Source organism: Ornithodoros turicata, chromosome 3 (assembly GCF_037126465.1).
Source record: "Ornithodoros turicata isolate Travis chromosome 3, ASM3712646v1, whole genome shotgun sequence".
Classification (NCBI taxonomy): Eukaryota; Metazoa; Arthropoda; class Arachnida; order Ixodida; family Argasidae; genus Ornithodoros; species Ornithodoros turicata.
In genome coordinates, this window is record NC_088203.1 from 1,423,965 (window position 1) to 1,443,953 (window position 19,989).

General features: G+C 44.3%; 1 protein-coding gene across 2 annotated transcripts; it reads right to left on the minus strand.

The window, feature by feature from the left end:
• Positions 1-262: 262 nt before the first annotated feature.
• LOC135387802 (ataxin-7-like) lies at positions 263-19,958 on the minus strand. Of its 2 annotated transcripts, none has more exons than XM_064616938.1 (12): positions 19,863-19,958; positions 19,543-19,605; positions 18,764-18,868; positions 18,239-18,661; positions 18,057-18,139; positions 14,087-14,288; positions 13,464-13,569; positions 13,159-13,339; positions 12,954-13,081; positions 9,486-10,227; positions 5,093-5,207; positions 263-4,714 (listed from the first exon to the last, which is right to left on the minus strand). In XM_064616938.1, the coding sequence occupies exons 1-12, from the start codon at positions 19,945-19,947 to the stop codon at positions 4,488-4,490; spliced, it is 2,460 nt and encodes an 819-aa protein (XP_064473008.1). In that variant the 5' UTR covers positions 19,948-19,958; the 3' UTR covers positions 263-4,487. The 2 variants fall into 2 exon arrangements, with proteins under 2 accessions (XP_064473008.1, XP_064473007.1); XM_064616937.1 differs by having other exon boundaries at positions 19,543-19,608.
• Between the last annotated feature and the right edge of the window lie 31 nt (positions 19,959-19,989).

Here is a 19,989-nt window from a genome sequence, read left to right on the forward strand (position 1 = left end):
GTTTCCTAACTAATCGTATGAAGAAACTACAAAGTTACTCGCTCGATTGTCTATGTAAAAGTTACAACAGTCAGCATAGGAGAAGAAAGACATATTTTGTAGAAGTCAAAGTAGATACGTGCGCTCGCTATAATTAAATCAAAAGAAACGGGGGGGGGGGGAAATGACGTCAGTAGTGACGACCGAACCCGCGTTTTTTAAAGCACGACAACCGCGTATATTGGATGGAACCCGTGCAACAAGATGGGAAGCAACGCAGGTATGCATAAAGATAGATAAATAGCCTTTATTTTGTATTTACAGCATATACAAAAGGCCGTGTGTGTATTGTCAAGTCTAACTACGACGAACATAAAAAGTCTCGGGGAGTTCAATAAGGAGGATTTTGCCTCACCCCAAAAACCAGTGTCACTTCGTTGTTTCTAAAAATAAATGCCTGCCACCACAAAACAATACACACAGTACCTGCTTATCATAGTCTTTTTTTTTTTTTACGAGAATATAGAAATATTTCTCAGTAAATGCAGAGTGTAGTGTTCAAAATATACCACTCAAGCAAAATGGAACAAGTTAACGTGGCAAGATTTTAGTGACATTATACCCGCAAGACACGCGTGAGCAAGGTAGTTGACAATTGTTTTGCCGACGTCATAACACAAATGATCTTCCTTTTGTCGCTTACTGACTAGATAACAACCTGCTTTAAACAGACAACATAAAACAGTGAGCGAGCGTGGCAGTTACCACCAACAGAAAACACCCAAAAGCACAGTTCTTAACCCCCTGGCAAGGCAGCAGACGATTTCTTTAAGTAAAAAGATAAAATTGAGAAAAGAACTGATTAAATCACACCTACGTTATCACAGCAACCATGACGTACACGTGCATGCACAAACAAGACCGAATTACTCTTTGCAAGTGCACAAACTGGATATGTAATGATAAGAAGGAAGTGGTGTCTCCCCAACCTAGCTCGAGTCGTTTTTTTTTCTCAATCTTTGTTCACATGGCTCCACCTGTCTAGTATGCTGGCCGTGGCCACTTAATTTAGAATAATAGTTAGCCAAAACACACAAACCATTCAGCATCACCATTCAGAGTTATGGAATCTTAATGGGAAAATCCAGGCTCTACAACTAATGTGTAACGGTCCCACACTGCCATTATAAAATAATCGCGCTAATCACGTTTTTCCGTCATTTCTAGATGAATGCTCCAACACGATGCAACGGGTAATTCTCAAAGGGGGTGTGATATTTTGATGCAAACAATCAGATAACAAACAACATTAATAATAATAATAATAATAATAAAAGCGGACATTAATGCCACACCGAACGTCATTAAAGTGCACTTGCACGACGTAGCGAAGCACTGTGATCTCACAACAGCATCAGTTTCTGCCTAGCCCTGACGCAAATTTTCTAATAACCTATATCTTGTCAATTGTCATGACATCCATCTATTATCTCCGCCAAACTGCCAAACCCCTTTCGTCATAAATTAGTGCGTTATTCAAAGTGTCGTCATCATCTACAATTTATCCAATGATGTGTTTGTAAGCACAGATTAATCTACTACGAAAACATACCAGAACCCTGCTGTGTTTGTCAGAAAGGGGACCCGGACTGTTGCATTATCACACTTACAGCTTCAACGTACATTTTACTCTAGGTATCTAAATATCAAACTCCGTCAGAACCTCTGTTCCCTGTGTGTTGGTTGATTTATCTCCCGAATCTAAACGATGCCAAATAGGAAATTAATATGTTTTGTAGATTTTAATGCAGCTTGAGACGTTGCTCAAAAATAGTCAACAAATAGGACAGCAAATGAATTCTGACAATTTTTTTAGTATGTTACAGCCACAATGTACACAATCTCTGGCAATGTTGATGGCTCAATTTATGTCTGCGGTTTTGCCTTTTTGGTGCATAAAACAAGAATACATTAATTTGGTACATGCTTTCATCGTTTCAGCACAACGCTTTTGCATTATGTCACGGCCACTGTAAGGAACGAGAACTACCGTGTAGCAAATAAAAGACAAGCAGGATGTGCGTCTTCAAAGACAGCAGAGAGTTAAGTTTTTGCAGCAACGATTACTTGTTCCAGCGAGTTCCTAAGCACATCTTAGATCCCAGCACAAGTGCCAGGGCCACTGTCCAAACACTTCTCTGGTGTGCCCTTCTGTGCTTGTTTGTTCAAAGCGATTGTGATACAACGGTTAACGTAACAACACTTGTTAGACTGTTGTTTCGCAGCGACTATCCAGTCATTCGTCGTTCTAAAAGTGTGTCTAATGTCGTCCATGGTATGTTTAGCTCAGGTGTCTCATTTAGCCTTCATCCTTGACAAAAAAAAAGATGAAAAAGAGAAAACCCATGATTACTATATCCTAACAAAGAAAAGCATTTACGCACGTTCCTATCAACCTGACCAAGACGAGAATGAATTTTTCTTTTCAGTTTCACACCCATTCAAGATATGCTTATCAGATACAAAAATGTTAAATTGACAGACTGGATACGTGCTGCAGTTGTGCATGTTATACGTCGATTCATCTATCACTAATCAAATCGGATCTCGGTTCAATTTTGAACCGTAATACCTAAAAACGTGCTTGCTGGAACACTGTTTCCTACAGAAGGCCACGCTACGTGTTAACAATAACATGACCCCGAAAAAGAACGTCAAGTCTCATAACAAAAACACACACGACTTTGAACAAAAGTAAAAAAAAAAAAAAAAAGAGCATCCTGTTCAAGGCATTGTAATTCTATGTACATATTTACAGACATCACTATAACTTTGTAATATACTTATATATCTCTATATCCCCTCTTCGAGTGGCACCTCGAAAAAATTTGCCACACCCTTTTCGTGGGTGTCAAAGAAAACCAGAGAGAGCAAGACAAGGAACCTGTACAGATGTTGTTAATTATAAAGTTTCACATATAAATATAATTATACTATATCAAAACATGGCGGCCTTCCCTCGTGCGCATTCAAATTCATGTCGTCCTCAATGTGTGTCCCAATTATGTGCACCTATCAATGTAATTATGTTTTCTTACATCGATTGTTCAGGCTTGTTCTAATGCATACCTGCAATATCTTTAAGGAGCACTCCATTTGAAGTCCTGTGCAAAAATGTCCCATGTAGCACCCATTATCTGTGGTAGAAAAAAAAAAACAAAAAAACTGCATTTTATGTGTTCTCCATTATTTATGGCACTTGCTCCGCACATTTTAGATGTTCAATTTTTTTTTTTAAATACCTCACGCATCGGATCTGCACATCTATTTAATTCCGTGCCGGCTTCAGGCACCTCCTCAGTGCCCGTACATGAACAGTCTAATCACCACCCATCCTGATCTGCAAGCTTTTGCGCGATCCCGATTGCCACATCTAATGTAGTACAGCGGTAACAGCAACGTTGCAGGGTAAGACATCAAATAAGGCTTAGAGTGAGGGCAAGCACATGAGAGGCATTTAAAATGAACTCAGGAATAGAGAAAATACACTCATAGTAGTATGTTATTCTTCCATACAACAGATGTTGGCAGTGAGTTGCTTCCGAGCTTTCTTAATTTTGTCACAAATAAGAAATATGGAAAAGATCCGGCGATCAGAAGTAGCACGAACTCCAGCCTTCAGGCTCAAAACCATGGAAACAGAGCTTCACGCTACCGCACAAGACATTTCTGTAACACCGATCACTGATGGAAATTCTCCGATGGTTTTGGTGGTAACGTCAACAGTGACTCACGATTCTGCCTCGGCATTTGTCACTTCAGTACAGAGGTACGTATTTCATGAAAACACTCCGATACTTGTGGTGCCGTAAAAGCCTCACCGTCCTGACAAAGCTGTGAAGTACGAAAAGCTTCTTTTAGCTTTCCGGTGAGGCAATATGACAACTGAAAAGGACCAAAAGCAGCACTAATCTGCCTACCAGGTTCCACAGAAACATGCCAGCACGCTACCGTAACACTCCAGCTGCATTGATGGAGGAACTGAAAACTGACAATGCCAACTACTAGCTGCAATTACACCTCCGAATTTGCGAATTTGTTTTTCCACACTGAGGTGCCCACCGCGTTGCCATAATGGCCACACACATAAAGCAGTGATACTTATCAGATCAGTCATGGGTCACTGCCAGAGACATTTTTACGAACGACAGCTTCCATCAGCCGAGGAAATATAAAACGAAAGAGAAGCGACAGATGCACACTTATTAACACCAACTGCACATCAACATAATTTCAACTAGCCATAATTCAACCCGATATATCTATGAAGATAACTCTCCGTTGAGCTGGAGTCATAAGTCTGAACCGCAAAAGGAATGTATCGCAAAAATAACGTCTTTTAGCGTCGCTCTCAGCGACATGAGGTAAAAGGCCCTTGAAGAGACAGCGTGAAGGGGAAGATCAGAGTGACACACCATACTAAATATTATTTACACCTAACACCACCATCACGTAGGCAGAGATCCGCCGGGGACCTTCAGCTGTTGGGTACGGGGCCGGCGTTCGTCGCTCGGAAGCAAGATGGGATACTTGATGGAGCCCGGTGCTTGGATCTGTACCAGCTGGGCTTGCACCTGATTGGTGAAGACCTGTTGGTAGGCAGCCAATGGCGGCTTTGCTCCGACGTCGGCCGATATGGTCTTGTTCGATGGTGGTTTCGAGCCATTCTTTGGTCCTGTCGAAATGTGGTAGATTATTACCTGTTCCACGACTAGCTCTTCCTCCTCACATTTTCACTGCCCATATCATTTTTTTGAGAGTGCCACTACAATATCACTGGCATTATATTCGTTATTATATTGTACTCATTGTCGTAACAAATTTATATTCATTGATGAACATATTGAATCCACTGGTGCGCAATCAAGTAGGGGCATAGTACAGCAAAACTGGGGTGAGAAGTGAAGTAAAAAGTAAAATGACAAGATGGCACATAATGGCAATTGTAACATTTTTGTTACATGGTCCTGCGCAGAGCACATGATGCAGAAGACACACATGAAAGACCCAACAACAACAACAGAAGACATAATATGAATGATGAGACTCTTACCCCGAGACACAGGGGTACTGGGATGTTCCGAGCTGCTACGATTGGCTCCAGAGTTGAGCAGCCCATTAGGTAGAGAGCTCACGTTCATATGAGGCACTTTCATGTTGGACAACTCCTGCAAAATAATTATGTTTTTTTTTTTTTCAACGAAGCAAATGTAAGAACTAGAGGGAGATGGAACCCATGACAGAACCACAGCAGAACTCATGGTTTCATCCAGTCATAGATAAGTTAGTTACGGTTGCAGCTACCTTGCGAAGGCAGTAATTGAGTTACAATTACAGATGCGTTCGCAAAATATAACCAGAGTTAGAGTTCCCAAGATTGTGTAGCTTAGTTACTCTACCTATTAAGTAGTAGAAGTGAAGTACAGTCGTCCCTCGATTTATGAACGAGTGACCTACCGTCGAAATATTCGTATTTTTTACGCGTCAAACATCCTTTTATTGGCAGTTAGTTCTTACTGCAACATCTTTGACTTCTATTTACACACGGGAGAATAAAGTTTTAGCACCAGACAGAGCGTGGGGACAAGAACATTCCTGGCCATCAGGAGATCCAGTGCGGATGTGTCTTTCTTGCTTTTGCTGGGAGGCTAATACCCGTAACACACGGGCACATTTGAACTCCTTTCCATTAGGGGACCTTTACAGCTGCAAATGACACCTTCGCGAAAGGAGTTTGTGCCGGTGACACACGGCAAGAGCGAGCTCCTTTTGGTGTTTCGTCCGAAAAATATACCCAAACATTTAACAGTCAGGTAGTTTGATAACAGCAGTGATGGCCAGTAGTTAACTACATCTAGTTACTCCTAGTTAAACTACCTGATTGTAGTTAAAAAGTAGTTAACTACTTGCAGAAACATAGTGGCAACTACTAGTTAAACTACTATTTCAAGGAGTTAACTACAGTAGTTAGGTTACTGCAGGCGCACACTACTTCCAATTTTGCCGCAAGCTTTATGGCACGATTGTGCTTCCGACTTTTACCTTGAGCTACTTGTTTGATGAGAACGGAGGTGCAGAGCAATTGTGCCGTGCATGCGTACTAGACCTTCACTTTTATCGCTGCTTGCGATTAATATTTAGGTGTCCAAGAACACTATAGAATGAGATTGGTGTTGATGGACAACGTTAAGTAGTTATAGATGTAGTTAAAATACATTGCAGTAGTTAAAGAAGTAGTTTTAACTACCTTCCATGAAAAGTAGTTGAACTACTACTCCATCGTGAAGTAGTTAGTAGTTATAGTTAAACTACTGTAGAAGTAGTTAGTGGCCATCACTGGATAACAGCAACAGTAGACATAACAATACGACCAACGAATTCAAAATACTTACTGCAGCTGCAATGTCTGCACACAGACTTAGAGTACTCGAAAAATGAAAATGCGGTCTAGCCTTCGTTCGAGAGTGTCGTCATACGCCTTTACAGATTAAAAGGAGATCGCCGATCTCGGCTTCCCAAAAGGACCGCTTCCGTAAAAGGAGATTCTCCTCTGCCATGCTTCACGTCACGCAACACCTTTCCATTAGGTGTCCCTTTGTGTAAAGCAGTTCAAATGTGTCAGGGGTATTAGACTGGCTTACTGCAGGCTGCAACGACCACACACCCCCGCAAAAATCGTTCATTAATCGAGGGATCCATAAATCGAGGTCTGGTACAAGGAAGGGGACGCTTCTTGTCCCTGCATAAAGCGAAGGAAATCGTAAACCCAGGGTTGACTGCAATTACGACTCTCAAAAACCAAACTCCAACGACACGATGTGCTTGATACACTTAAAGGTGGTGTCCGCGAGGAATCCGGAATTCTAAAGTTAATCTGATATCTGCTTGGAGATGCCTTCCAAGAAGAAAACATCGAAAAAGCTTCGCCAAATTCCTTCGTGTTTTTTTTTTCATAAAAAACATAGAATTCGAAACCAACTGTCAGCTTCCGGTTGAAACGGCCCTTCCCTGCTTTGACCGGTGACGTAATAGACGATTTAAAAAATTGCATGGATGGCCCACCAGAGAGCGCCGTGTTGCGAAAGCCCCGCTGCACCTTGGGATTTAGTTTTCATGAGTCAGAGAGAAGAAGAAGAGCGCAAAAGGTTTCGATTTTCTCTCTCCTTCACCTCCCGCACCTTCGAGCAACAGGCAGACGAGCACGAATGTAAACTATTTCCCACGACGCATTGCGCGATGCGCGTGACTTAGGCGACGGAGGGCTCCAACGCGGAGCACAAGGGCAATATCTGAAATCGCCTATTGGCATTGCCGGTCTGGCTGCGATCCGATACGATCGAAAGCATGAACGCAGATGTTTGTAGTGACTGTCCGGCAGCAGATTGAGAGTCGGAAGACCACATTTTGTGGCGGACAGGACCTGCCTTCGTAACCAACTCCAGTGTCGTCAGTCCGCACACTGTTGCCCGAATTCAGCCGGGAGCACGCAGCCAGCCGCTATATCCGATTAAGTTCATTTTCTAATGTTTCCGACCATTTCAAAACGAAATATTCCGGTTACACGTATTTCGGGCACCCACTACTCCGATCGCACCTTCAGCTGAACTGCGTTTTTCTTTTTTTGTCCCGACACCACCACAGTTCATCACGTCATGCATGCACTGTCAATGTACTGCACGCCAGAGCGGTAGCAGTAATATGTGTCGTATATGGGGCCTGACTTTTTAGGGTTAAACCCGTATCCGCCCGATATTTACCCCCCGAACGAAATCTGTAAAATTCCGGTTTAACCCGAATCTACCCGAAAACATCCGGGTCGCGTGGCACACTCGTAAGCGTGCATTAAAATAAAGTTTGATAACATTGCTAAACATTAGTTCCGTGCTAAGACAAATTTTTATTAAACAAAAAAAAATCACCCGAATACACCCGAATTCCTGACGACAGAATATGCCGTAACGGGATTTAACCCGAATACACCCGAATTTTCAAATGAAAAATATCACCCGATATTTACCCCCCGAATTTGGCCAAAAATAAAACCCGAAAAAGTCAGGCCCTATATATGGTGAGATACAGGTACTTGTGGGACTCTGACAGGAGGGCAGCAAGAGTCATTCCTGTCGGTACACCCGCATTATGACGTACTTTGGGTAAAAATGATCAGTATAATTAAAGGAGCATTGAAAGTAGTATTGCTCGAAACTACACTTCATTCATGCTGTCCGTCGAGAGTCACCACGCAAAACATTTTCCCTCAATGCGACATGACTTTGGAGACAAGATCTCACGTAGTACGTAACGCCATCCGTGTTGGGTAGAGTCAATGTAGCCGCCTGTGTTCATTTCTTATGTGCCTCGGGGTAACGTAAAATGTAAGACAGAAGCCCAATGGACATGGTGCAGCACTACTTGCGGCATACATTATGTGTCACGTATCTTGTCTTTGTGTTGTATAGTATAGAGCACTGCAAAGGGCAGGGCTAACCCGAAAACCCGAGCCTGGCCCTGCCCGCAGGCCAAAATTGGGCCTCAAAGTCGTTTTGACTGCAGACCGGGCTCAGGGCTGAGTTCGGGCCTCCGTCGGGTCGAGCGGTGAGCCTTTCTTTCGCAGTATTTAATCCTCAACGTGTGTTTTCAACACAAAGCAACCATGTACCTGGGTGCTCCTTCCGTCTTTCTGTTAAAATGCTACAAACATAGGCAGTGAATTATTCTCCACTTCGCCATGTTGTGGACCTCGCCGTTGTCGCGGCATGCGCAGTGGTCAGGCGCGCTCGACTCGACGCCCCCCAGTGTTGCTACAGGTACAAATCACATCAAAAGCTGCACTTGCTCGTTCCAAGTATGTGTGGTTTACGCTGTTTGCAGTGTCCGCCAGACTGCAACTGCAGGCTATGCCTCAAATGTCCGAAAAAGTTTTTACCGAAAGCCACCGTATCCAGTATTCTCAATATTAATGGGAACCTCTTCAACCCGCAAAATTAGCAAAACTTATAATCGCTCAAAACAAGAAACCCTCATTCACTTATGGGCTCCCTCTTTTGCACAATCTGCTGCAGCCAAAAATTAATGCGAGGGAATGGTCTTTCTTTTCGAGCATTGTATCTATTAGTGCCCCTGCAGTGTTGACTGCAGGCAACAGAGTGCAATTTTGGAAAATGTCAAATGGAAAATGTCACGTATAAAACCTTTTCCTTCCGCATGTTCCACATTTTGCCAGTTAAAACGTTAATGGTCACTCCAGTCAATAGCACACTTTTTTTTCTGTTGTCACAGACATGGAAATGAACGTGGCTTCACCGCCGCGGTGGGATGCCTGGCGATAAAAACATGCACAAAAAAATTCTGCAGATAGCCTTGGTGGGTGCGGCAAGGCCGTTCTCAATCTGCCGAGAAACGGAAACGTGCGTCGCACGTGCTAAAGTTGATGGAACGACACTCACCGAAGCAGCCAACGTCACGTGATGGTGGTTCTTGGCCCCAACCCCTCCCGTAGTCCTTTCCACCACCCTCCCAGACGAGGGAGCAACTTTCTTGCCCCCCTTTGCCACTTTTCCTTTGTCATCTGTCCGGCACTGCAATTGCCCCACCAGGGTGGCAAGTCCCAACCCCGTCCCCGGCCTGCTGATCGTCACAGAGTGCACACTGTTCACTTGGCCATTTAGCACATCCCCCGTAACCACAACAGCACCGTCAGACACGTTCCTTCCCGCTACCTGCAGCCGCGACAGCGCCCCCATCTGGTCACCAATGCGGAACGGAAATGATATTGGCGCAGCTGAGAGCGTTATTGGCGCCGCAGGCACGACCGCAGCAGCAGTGGTGGTGGTGGTGGGGGTGGTGGGGGCAGTTCCGCAGCTCACTTTCTTCTTCTTTCCTGAAATGGGGTGCGATGAAAGTCCGCCATTGCTGACCGGGTGGTGATGGTGAACTTTCGTCCGGTGTGGCTGTTTCGATGTCGTTTTTGATGCATTTTTGGTGGCGGCGGAAGATGATGGCTGATGATGCGACGTGACGCACTGCGGCGAGGGTAACGCGACAGCACTGCTACTGCTCGAGGATGCTGAAGAGTTCCGTAATGCCGCATTCTCCGCGGAGCTCGTAGCGGCGCACGAGAAGCTGTAGGGGTCCAAGGGGTCCTCGGCTTCAGGTACCTCAGGGAGGCGAGACTCAACACAAAGTTTCCTGAGAACAAAGTGGGTAATGAGTCAGGTTTTGCACACCTCGATCAGTTGGGCCGTGTGTATGTATTTACATTTCACTTATAAGGTCATAGGCGTCTTCTACATTGTGTCACTAATCGACTGTTGTTCAGTTGGTGCTGGATGATTTAGTTCCCTCTTAACGTATTTTTGTTTCTACACAAGGTAAGCAAGACGCACTTTAAGGGAATGCAGAAAGCAGGCATGGGCAGTACATAAATACATCGTATTTAAATACAGTCTGGAAAAATGCATTTATACTGTTTAAACTTGTTTTTTAAGCATATTTTGAGTATTTATTCGCGTAAATACTTCGTAAATGGACAATTTTATTTCGATTCAGGCAGGGCCTTAAGTTTGGTTCTCTGGTTCTGGTTCTCTGGTTTTCTCTGGTTTGGTTCTCTCTCTGATTTTCTTCACCATTTTTTCATCATTTCTTCATCATTTTTTAATACAATTTTAAAACACACACCAAACAAAACCTAAATGCTCGCTCTTTTTAATGGTGCGCAGCACAAGCTCCTTTCTTTCGCTGCCAAGCACGAATTTGCGAAGGAGTTGACATAGGTATAAAAATTTTGTCAAAGTTCACAAAGCACGTGCGCAAAATGGCCATTTTAGCAACAACAACAAAAAAAGTTGTCATTCATGATCAATTCAAAGTTTTTTTTTATAAAATTTTCTGCTGATCAGAGACAACAAGTATCATGCAGTATTATAGCCTATGACACAGTGATTTAGAAAGGTTGAAGCGATGGCCATTACAGACGCCAAAACAGAGCTTTTCAGAGTAGCAAAAAAAATGCGCCTGAGCAAAACTCCAAGCTCTTACTACCTACGCACTTTATTTTTTGTCTCGTGAACCACTCTTTTTTGGAAATTCGGACCAACGGCAATGTTCGTGCCACGGTGGGGCTTTCCCATAAAAACTAACGAAGAAAATTGAAGACCCAAAAGGTAAGGCCCTGCCTGAATCGAAATGAAATCCCCCAAAATACATTCAAATGTGCAGTTTCCAAATTTCACAGCTGCATGTACTGTGGTGACCGAGGCCGTGCTTACACGCTAGAGGTTATTCACTTGGTTCGAAAGTTTCTTTCGGGCATACATGGATACTGGACTTGTGTCAGCAATCGAATGGTATCAATGTTACTCATTTCTATCAATACTGCACTCAGTATCCAATATGAGCCTTTGGCTCCAAAACCTCGAAGACACCAGGACCAATGTCTGGATATTACAGGACTTTCCGAATGTGCATATTGTTCTTCGGCACGTGTGGCTCAGCTCGTTTCTTTCACGAATAAACATCAACTGATCAAACTGGAGCTGCATGGATGACAGAATCGTCGAATTACATTATTAAAATGATCATTATGATGAAGGAATGCTGTTACTCCGTAATGGTCTGCTTAATGTTCTTATAAACAGCTATTCACCTCAATTATATTGACCCAAATTATTTGCTCATTCAATGTATCTATGAAAGTATTTAGGGTAGTTAAATACTGTATTTCGTATTTAAATATTGCAGTCAAACTATTCATCCCAAATATTTAAATACATATTTAAGCAAAGTATGTTGTAATTATATTTAAATAAATCAGAAATGTATTTATCCAGAAACTTATCTCAAAGATCATGAAAGGATGTGACTTGACCTAACTACTAACACGAAAAAAATTTGCCGTATGCAAAATTTTTTCTTAGGAAAAAAACGTGCACGTTCCCACTCAACTGACTCTACAGGGTGAGAAAATTTCGCTAGTGATATCATTATGGTCCCAGGACTGACTACGATCAGACTTTTGAGCCTGTGCCAATCAGCAGGCTGTACCGTAATGACATCAAAGTGACCCGGTCAGCTAATTGCACACGGTCGCAAGTTTTAAAATTTAATTCTACTAAACTTACGCAAGTGTCAAATGAATCACTTCACACAGTGAACTTTAATAGGTTGGTAAATCTGAGTATTGGGTATCCGATTCGTGAATGAAATGCTTCGAGTGATTGATATCTGATTCGAATTCAAGAACCCGAATATCTGCACACCCCCAAAAATAAGGGATTCCGTAAAATTCCATGCCAAACGAAGGATTCCGCGACGAATTTCGGATTCCGCGATATTGCGCGGATTCGCGGAAAACCCGTGGCCCTAGTGATGATGATGCAAATCGAGGGTAAAAACGGGTTTTACCCTAAAACACAGGGCCCAATCCGTATTCCTTCCATATGCCAACTGCCCGCTGGCAATAGGTACAAATGTTTCGAGAACCTTAGCTAGGGACAGCAGAAACACAGGTCAAGTGAGGTTGATCGGTACGCTGGCTCTAACCGACCATACTAGGTAGACCACTGCACGGGCTTAGCTTTACCCACAGATCTGGCCAGGAGGCAGCAAAGCCCAACTACGTGAAAGAGAATGACTGACACAAGAACTCGACCCATGTTCCAAAGAAAAATTCTGGAACTGTAAAACAAGCTTGGGGTTCAAACTGTGAGGCCTGAATGCATAAACCAACCGCAGTTACAACTTGGACTGAAGTCACATTTACGATTAAACTTTACAGTTAGTATAATTGCAGAAACTTGCTCCAACGCTTCGTGTCACGTATGTCCCAGAAAAAAAAAAAAAAAAAAAAAGAACCGAGGGAACATGAGATAGTCAGGGCAGCACTAAACATTATCACTGAGCAAGTGTTGTATTACTTGAGTGGGGGAGGGTGTGCACTCCTCTCTGAACCCAGGGCCAATCGTAACGCAGAACGTGCGCAGTCCCACCGTCGGTCCAGAAGGAAGAGTCCGTTACCCAATTGCCGCAATCCGAAAGTGCAAATCTGCGAAGCAAAAAAAAAAAAGAAAAATGCAAAATCTCAGGGTGCCACAAATATAAACCTACAAACTCTAGACTTACAGCGACGGGCTTCGGATGATGTTGCACGTACGGATCGTTGCTGTGATCGGGCCTACGCCTCTCCGTCGTGGCGGAGGGCACGGGATTAGGTGCGCAAGAAGTCGATGCAGCGGAAGTTGAGGCAGTGGGGGCTGCACCACTACCACCACACGAACTTGGCATAGTTGTGTGGGGTTTACAGCTGAAACACAGAGGATGATAAGTTGACGATGATTGGGAGTCTAATGGCGCATTGACAACAAAGAAGGATGATGAGCGTAAGGAGCAACATCTACGTGGTGAGAGCAACATATATATATATATACCTTTTTGCAGACTTTTGGGCAAGAGTAGGTGAGGTTTTGGAAACTTTACAAGCTGCTAGGTTTGGGAACTTGTGGCTCAGGTTAGTGGAACCTTTGCACCCGGCACCTGGAGATCCAACAATCACAGAACGCTAGTACCCACATTTCTCGGATAACGTGGACACGCTTGTTCGACGACAAATGCGACAAAAACTGTTTGTCACAATAAATTTGGCTTTATCTACTTGCCGATGTAGATTTATGTATTTACTGGAACACGGTACTATGATCAACTGAACTGTCAACAAAAGACAGCCTGCATCGGCTGATCGGATCACGAGAGTCACAAAAAAAAAAGAAAAAAAATGTACTTGAGCTCGAACACACTAGCAATCCAAATGTACATTGCCTTTTCTACTGTTCCAATGTGCAACTCAAAAATCTGTCGGCGGAAGACTTTTGTCACATGCGTGCATATGCTTCAAAAATCCTATGTCATGTTAACGCAGGGTACGGGCTATTAATACTAATACTAAATTAAATTAATACTAATTACTAATATACTAAATAATATACTACTTAATATACTAATTAATACTAAAAAAAAAAACACACAAGGGGAACATGAAAAGGGCGCTTTTCACCTTCGGAAAGAGAAGAGGCACTGTGTTTGGCCTGTCCAGGTGCAGCCGCGGGCGATGCAGACGACGTGGACGAAGGTGACGGAGTCTTTGCAACACTCGCAGATGCGAGGGAAGCCTCTTTGGCAGCTCGGTGGTCCATTAGGAGATCGTCAAAATTCTTCCTGCGACCCGGAACGGCACGACGCAGGGAGAGAGAGTGAGTCTGCGCGGGATAGCAAAAATAAATGTGCGGTCGACCACCCCGTTAACCGGGACTCGACTGTTCCCAGAGGGAAAATGTCCGGCTAGCGAGGCACCGGGATAAGTGGAACACCATATTTCGAACTGTCCACGAGGCTCGTAATTTATTCTGTATTCTGCGTACAAAACTGTCCGTACTCGTTTGCGTAAGATTACTACGGGCACCAAGTTCTGCTAGCGCTTAGTTATGGCTAGGGCCTGACTTTTTCGGGTTTTATTTTTGGCCAAATTCGGGGGGTAAATATCGGGTGATATTTTTCATTTGAAAATTCGGGTGTATTCGGGTTAAATCCCGTTACGGCATATTCTGTCGTCAGGAATTCGGGTGATTTTTTTTTGTTTAATAAAAATTTGTCTTAACATGGAACTAATGTTTAGCAATGTTATCAAACTTTATTTTAATGCACGCTTATGAGTGTGCCACACGACCAGGATGTTTTCGGGTAGATTCGGGTTAAACCCGAATTTTACAGATTTTGTTCGGGGGGTAAATATCGGGCGGATACGGGTTTAACCCTAAAAAGTCAGGCCCTAGTTATGGCCCTAACTTGGGTAACGTTATTCTTGCTTATGCTCAAAAAAACTCCAAAGAAGTTCTTTGTACATTTCGTGCCTCTCGGCGTGTCACCACACGCGGTTCTTCGGTGTTGTCGTTGTAACCAACAGTATCATTGGGTGTGAGGGAGAAGAATGAGGCCTGGCCGACGTAAGAGGAGAGGAGTTTTATTTCTTCCTTCCGTAGAGGAGGTCTTCCTCTACAGGTGTGTTAATAGAGCCTGAAGTTTTCGGGAAATATTTTTTTCTAAATTCGGGGGGTAAAAATCGGGTAAATAAACATGAGCACTAAATTCATGCGAATTTGGGTGAAAACACTTCTAGTATGCTAAATTCGGGGTGAAATCGGGCTCAGTTACTCAACTAACTGTAGTGGTTTGGTACAAATGGTGATGTAACTGAATTTTTCTGCCAAACAAGTAGATTAATGCATTCCTACAGACATCCCAGTGAGGGCAATTTGCCAGGTAAAAATCGGGTTTCACCCTAAAGAGGCAATCTTCAATTCGGGGTGCAAATTCGGGGAAGAATCGGGTAAAACCCTAAAACTTCAGGCTCTATGTGTTAAGTAGGCGCACTCAAATCGGGAGTATGAGACACCCAGAGCGGCCACTAAACAGCCGAAAGCGACTTTGGAGCCACTTCCTGTCGTCTGCTCATGCAGTGCACAGACGGAGGACACGTTGGCTTAGTCTGAACCAGTTTGAACCAGTTTGAACGTACAGCAAAGTAGGAGAAGACAACAGCGGCTGTGAAGAAGTTTCCTCGTAACAGCGAATGAAATGGAAGAGATGGAAATTTATAACAGACGCCATAGGGGCTGTTCACGTGAAGATGTCTGCATTGAAGCACCGCATTTCCCGCAAATAGCCGCCGAGATCCGCGTGATAGTTGTCCACTAATAGAAGAGCGCGGTAATAGTTTTAAAAATATTACAGTTTTCCGAAATGGAAGCATCGGGTAACATAGTAAGTTGGTAGTTTGTTTCCAAGCCCACACTGCAGAGATCGTCTGCCGACACTCAACAGGAAGTATGTTACAGAAAATCTCAAGCACCCGTGCGCTTGTCGTCTGCTCCCATGCACCAAAATGAAACGGGAGCGCGAAAAGGGGCTTGAAGTCTCGAACTCCCGGGTGCGCGATTGCCGCTCCTGTCGCGTTAAGTGAGTGGAGTCTGAAACACTCGCGCTCCGGGATGCCTACTTAACGCACCTATTGGCGTCTTCAGCGGTAATGATGACACACGTTTCATCGTGTCTGTCCACATCGAGGTACTCGAGATCTGCTGGACGACTTTCTGACTGAAGGACCTTCCTCTACAGCTTCAAATGACTGGACTGGTCATCACCCCAACATGGGTACAGTGGGAAAGGGGGAAATCCTTTACGCAGAGTACTGAGTAGTGTCGCTCTACCCAAAAGGCTGTCGCTGGAGAAAATGTAAGTCGCACACTGACTCTGACCCAAGACTGGATAAGTGAAGCAGGTTGTGTTGGGATAACTAACACGATCGAGTGTAGCCGCCACGACCACTCACCGACTTTGTTTCAGGAACAAAGAATAAAACTACCGCACTTCTTTCGTTTACTCTAATAAGTATACTAAACTCGAAGAAAAGCAATACTGTCATACTGAAATTATACAGTTCGTTCAAACTAGAGGTGAACAGCGATATAGTCGAACGTAGATTTAACAAAATCCTCTAACGTACGATTTCTGTCGCACGTACACTTCTCCATAGAGGCCAACGCATTTCTGCGCTCGATTTAACCAAGTGCCTACACTGGGCATCTTCTATTTAACAGAGCCTGCAGCAGAAGAAGCCCGACAAAGCTTATTACAGCAGTGCCTGCAATCGCATGTGCCGGTCCCCAAGCGAGAAAGAGCGGAGTAACGTCTTTTTAATGTCAGTAGCTTTTTCTTTTCTTGTTTTGCTGCGTGCTTGCTAGGATGGCGTCCGCGGTTCCGAGACGCTTTCTGACGAGGAAAGACGCGTGGCTCGACCGAAGGTGGCATGCGCTCTACAAGTTTCATACTGGTGCAAAACCGCGTTGTGAAGTACCGCGAATTCGAAAACGTGTATTGGCAGCCACCCAAACATGCGTCGATGGATTATCCGTGGCGGGGGCGCATTCTGATGGACCACACAGTCCCGATCGTGAGAACGGTGATGACTTTGGCATCGGATGACGAGCAATGGACGAGGTCGTCGATCTCAAAGGGCGCGGCGCCTCACGCGATATCGGCAGTTATGTTAACAAAAGCTTTCGACACACAGCTGCGTCAATTTAGTGCTAGATGAAATGCTTCTGCGCTCACAACAAACGCGCATGCTCACCGGCGTTCTACTTCGTTTACGCGAACCCGAGCAGCAGCAATTTCTCGAAAGCTCGTTTTTAACGATACTCCGATATGACGATCAGATTTCGCGTTCCCGCCAATATCGTTATAAACGGGCTCGACTGTAGTGTAGTCTGAAAACTAACCGATTTGTCAGTCCACAAGAAACTCGCGGTAATTGATGCCATGTGCAAGGACGAAAAGTAAAATGACGTTGCTATTCGCGAGTTACGAACACTCGGCGATTGCATCCCAAAGAACTGTTCAGTCAAAAGTTTTTAATTAATTTTTGTACACTCCCGAATGTACGGCAGTGACGTTCGTTTATATTAAAAAATAAGAGTGTCGTTAATATTTTTAAGCCAGTCTTGAGGCACAAAGGATATACGCTAGAAATGGCGTACGGTTCAGCACTTCGACCATTTTCCCCCCCGACAAGTTCGATTTAACGAACTGAAGTGTAGTCATTTTCAATTTAGTTATATGGAGGTTCAACTTACTATTTTTATTTGAAACCACCACGTATTCACGTTAAAAAACTTGCTGTCATGTCCCGGCCCCCCCCCCTTTTTTTAATGCATATGGAAGGAAACTAACGGCTCGCCCTCAGTTAATCTGCTGTAGCATGAATAGAAAGCCAATATGTGGATAATGCCATATTTGATGTTCTCATTCCCTCGCCCACATTGTTCACCCTTTACTGTGATCATTGTATGTAATGTGATGACTGTAAATTCCTTTACTTGTGAGCACCTGCTGTGTCGTTCGTCCCTCTCCGTCACCGTGTTATTTTGGAGACTTCTACCCGTCATTCTCGATTCTCGTTCAAGACTCACCTTACAGGTTAGAGACCTTGTACATGGCTTTCCAGAGTCTCCGACAAGCACACCACAATGCTTGTTTGGGTCGTATTCACGATCTGCAAAGAAAACGTCACTATGTTATGAAATAACGTTATTACTATATACGCACACGTTACGTTATTAAGCAGGTTACCCGCGCAACCTTTGTGCGTTACCTTTGCAAAGCAGCAGCTTTCGCTCCCGCTGCTGACCCCCTCCGGACTTCCGGTTTCCTCCGCCTGGCCCCGGTCCGGTGAGCAGTCCGGCTCCCCCCGGAGTGATTGGGGGCGGCTGCTGGGGGGAGGGCAACTCTTTCCGCTCCCCTGGAAGAGGTTTTCCCTGCAGTAACATACGCTCGACCCGCACGACGGGACTCAAGGAGGGGTGGTGGTGGTTGCGGCGGATCTTGTCGACGGATGACGATGGTGGACGGCTGCCACTCCCACTTCCCGTGGCAGACGACGAAGGATTTCGAGACACTGCATGGGGTCGTGAAGAAGAGGTGGAAGAGGACGAGGATGGTTTGTTGGAAGAAGAATGAAGGAGGGACGGATCAGCACGGTCGCTGCGCGAAAACGCGTTGCTGCCGTGACGTTGTTCTGCGGAAAAACCAGACACACATTAGCGATGACGATACAACGAGACAAAGACCACAAAAGTGATAATAAAAAGAAGAAGAAGAAGTGGGGAAACAGGTGTACCCAGGTGGTTTCTGAATGCTTGAGGCTTTGTGACTTGATTGCAAATTTCGCACACAACGAGGTAAAAGTCATCCCACGCCGGACAAAGTCCAAAAAGTTCCATATCTGAAAAAGGTGTCATACTGCGAAAAAAAAGTACAAAATTGCCAACATCAACCGTGCTCTTTACATTGCAAATATCAACCTTAGGACTTGAACACAACCAGGCCTGCAATCATGCACGCATAAAATGTTCATCAACACGAGAACACGAGTTTACGGTTTGTACCGGAGAACGAGCTGTTTTCTTTCAAGGCAAGCAGTACCATCTCAATTTCCTCTCCGGCGATGCACCACGAATCGGAACGTTAAGAACTTTATTAAAATTCCGGCCAAAGGTGGTAGGCAAAGCGAGATGGAAGTTGACAATACCCCCGACAAAGTCGGCGCACAACACATCGCTCAGACCACTAACAGTGAAGGTCACACTATTTTCACGAAGAAATCACCTCTGTACCCATACTGTTCTTGGCGCGCGTTAGAGTCACCACAGAATTCCAGCACAAAATTTATAATCTGGCATAAGTCTACAAAGCAACGCGTCTCCGTTTTTGTTTTGGTCTGCGATGGCTACAGGTAGAAATACTAAGGTTTTGAGTATGTCACGTCATTTCCCAACGCGTGCAATCTCATCGCCGTTGGCACACAGCACGGACATGCATCGTGCACCCACAAAAATCTAATCTCATCGTCAATGAGCGACGAATGTTTAAAAAAATACGTGGACAAAAAATGCTCACCCTCTTTTCGTAACTTCATTGCATCGCTTTCGCGTTTTGCTGCCTCTGTTTCTGTGTCTTCTTCTTCTGAAATCAACACAAACGTTAACATCATGTCTCACAAATGATGTCGCGAATCGGTCATCATTTCTGCGATGCATCTCGAATTAAAATTGTCCCTCAGAGTGGAACTGTGTCATCGCTGATTGTTGTTATTCCTTTAGTCTTAGCGTGTGTCAGGGTTTCGCTTTACTTGGCAGAAATATTAAGCGTTGAGTCATTTTCCTTCTACGAGCCTACCGTTCGGATAGATAGGTCAGAAAACACCGGTTTCTACTCACTTTCTGGGCCTCTCAAGCCGACTGCCTCGGCCCAAGAATTCCATGACTGGCCGTCGCTTACCGACACATTATCTGGAGCCGCCATTTTGAACCGACTTAAAATTTTTTTGTTATTTATATCGGATGA

Excerpts from the sequence above, each read along its gene's own strand:
- LOC135387802 (XM_064616937.1), bottom strand. The coding sequence starts at position 19,947 with ATGGCGGCTCCAGATAATGTGTCGGTAAGCGACGGCCAGTCATGGAAT. Across the intron at positions 18,662-18,763 it reads AGCATTCAGAAACCACCTGG|AACAACGTCACGGCAGCAAC; the intron begins GTACACCTGTTT and ends GTTTTTCCGCAG. Across the intron at positions 13,082-13,158 it reads ATCATCCGAAGCCCGTCGCT|ATTTGCACTTTCGGATTGCG; the intron begins GTAAGTCTAGAG and ends TTTGCTTCGCAG.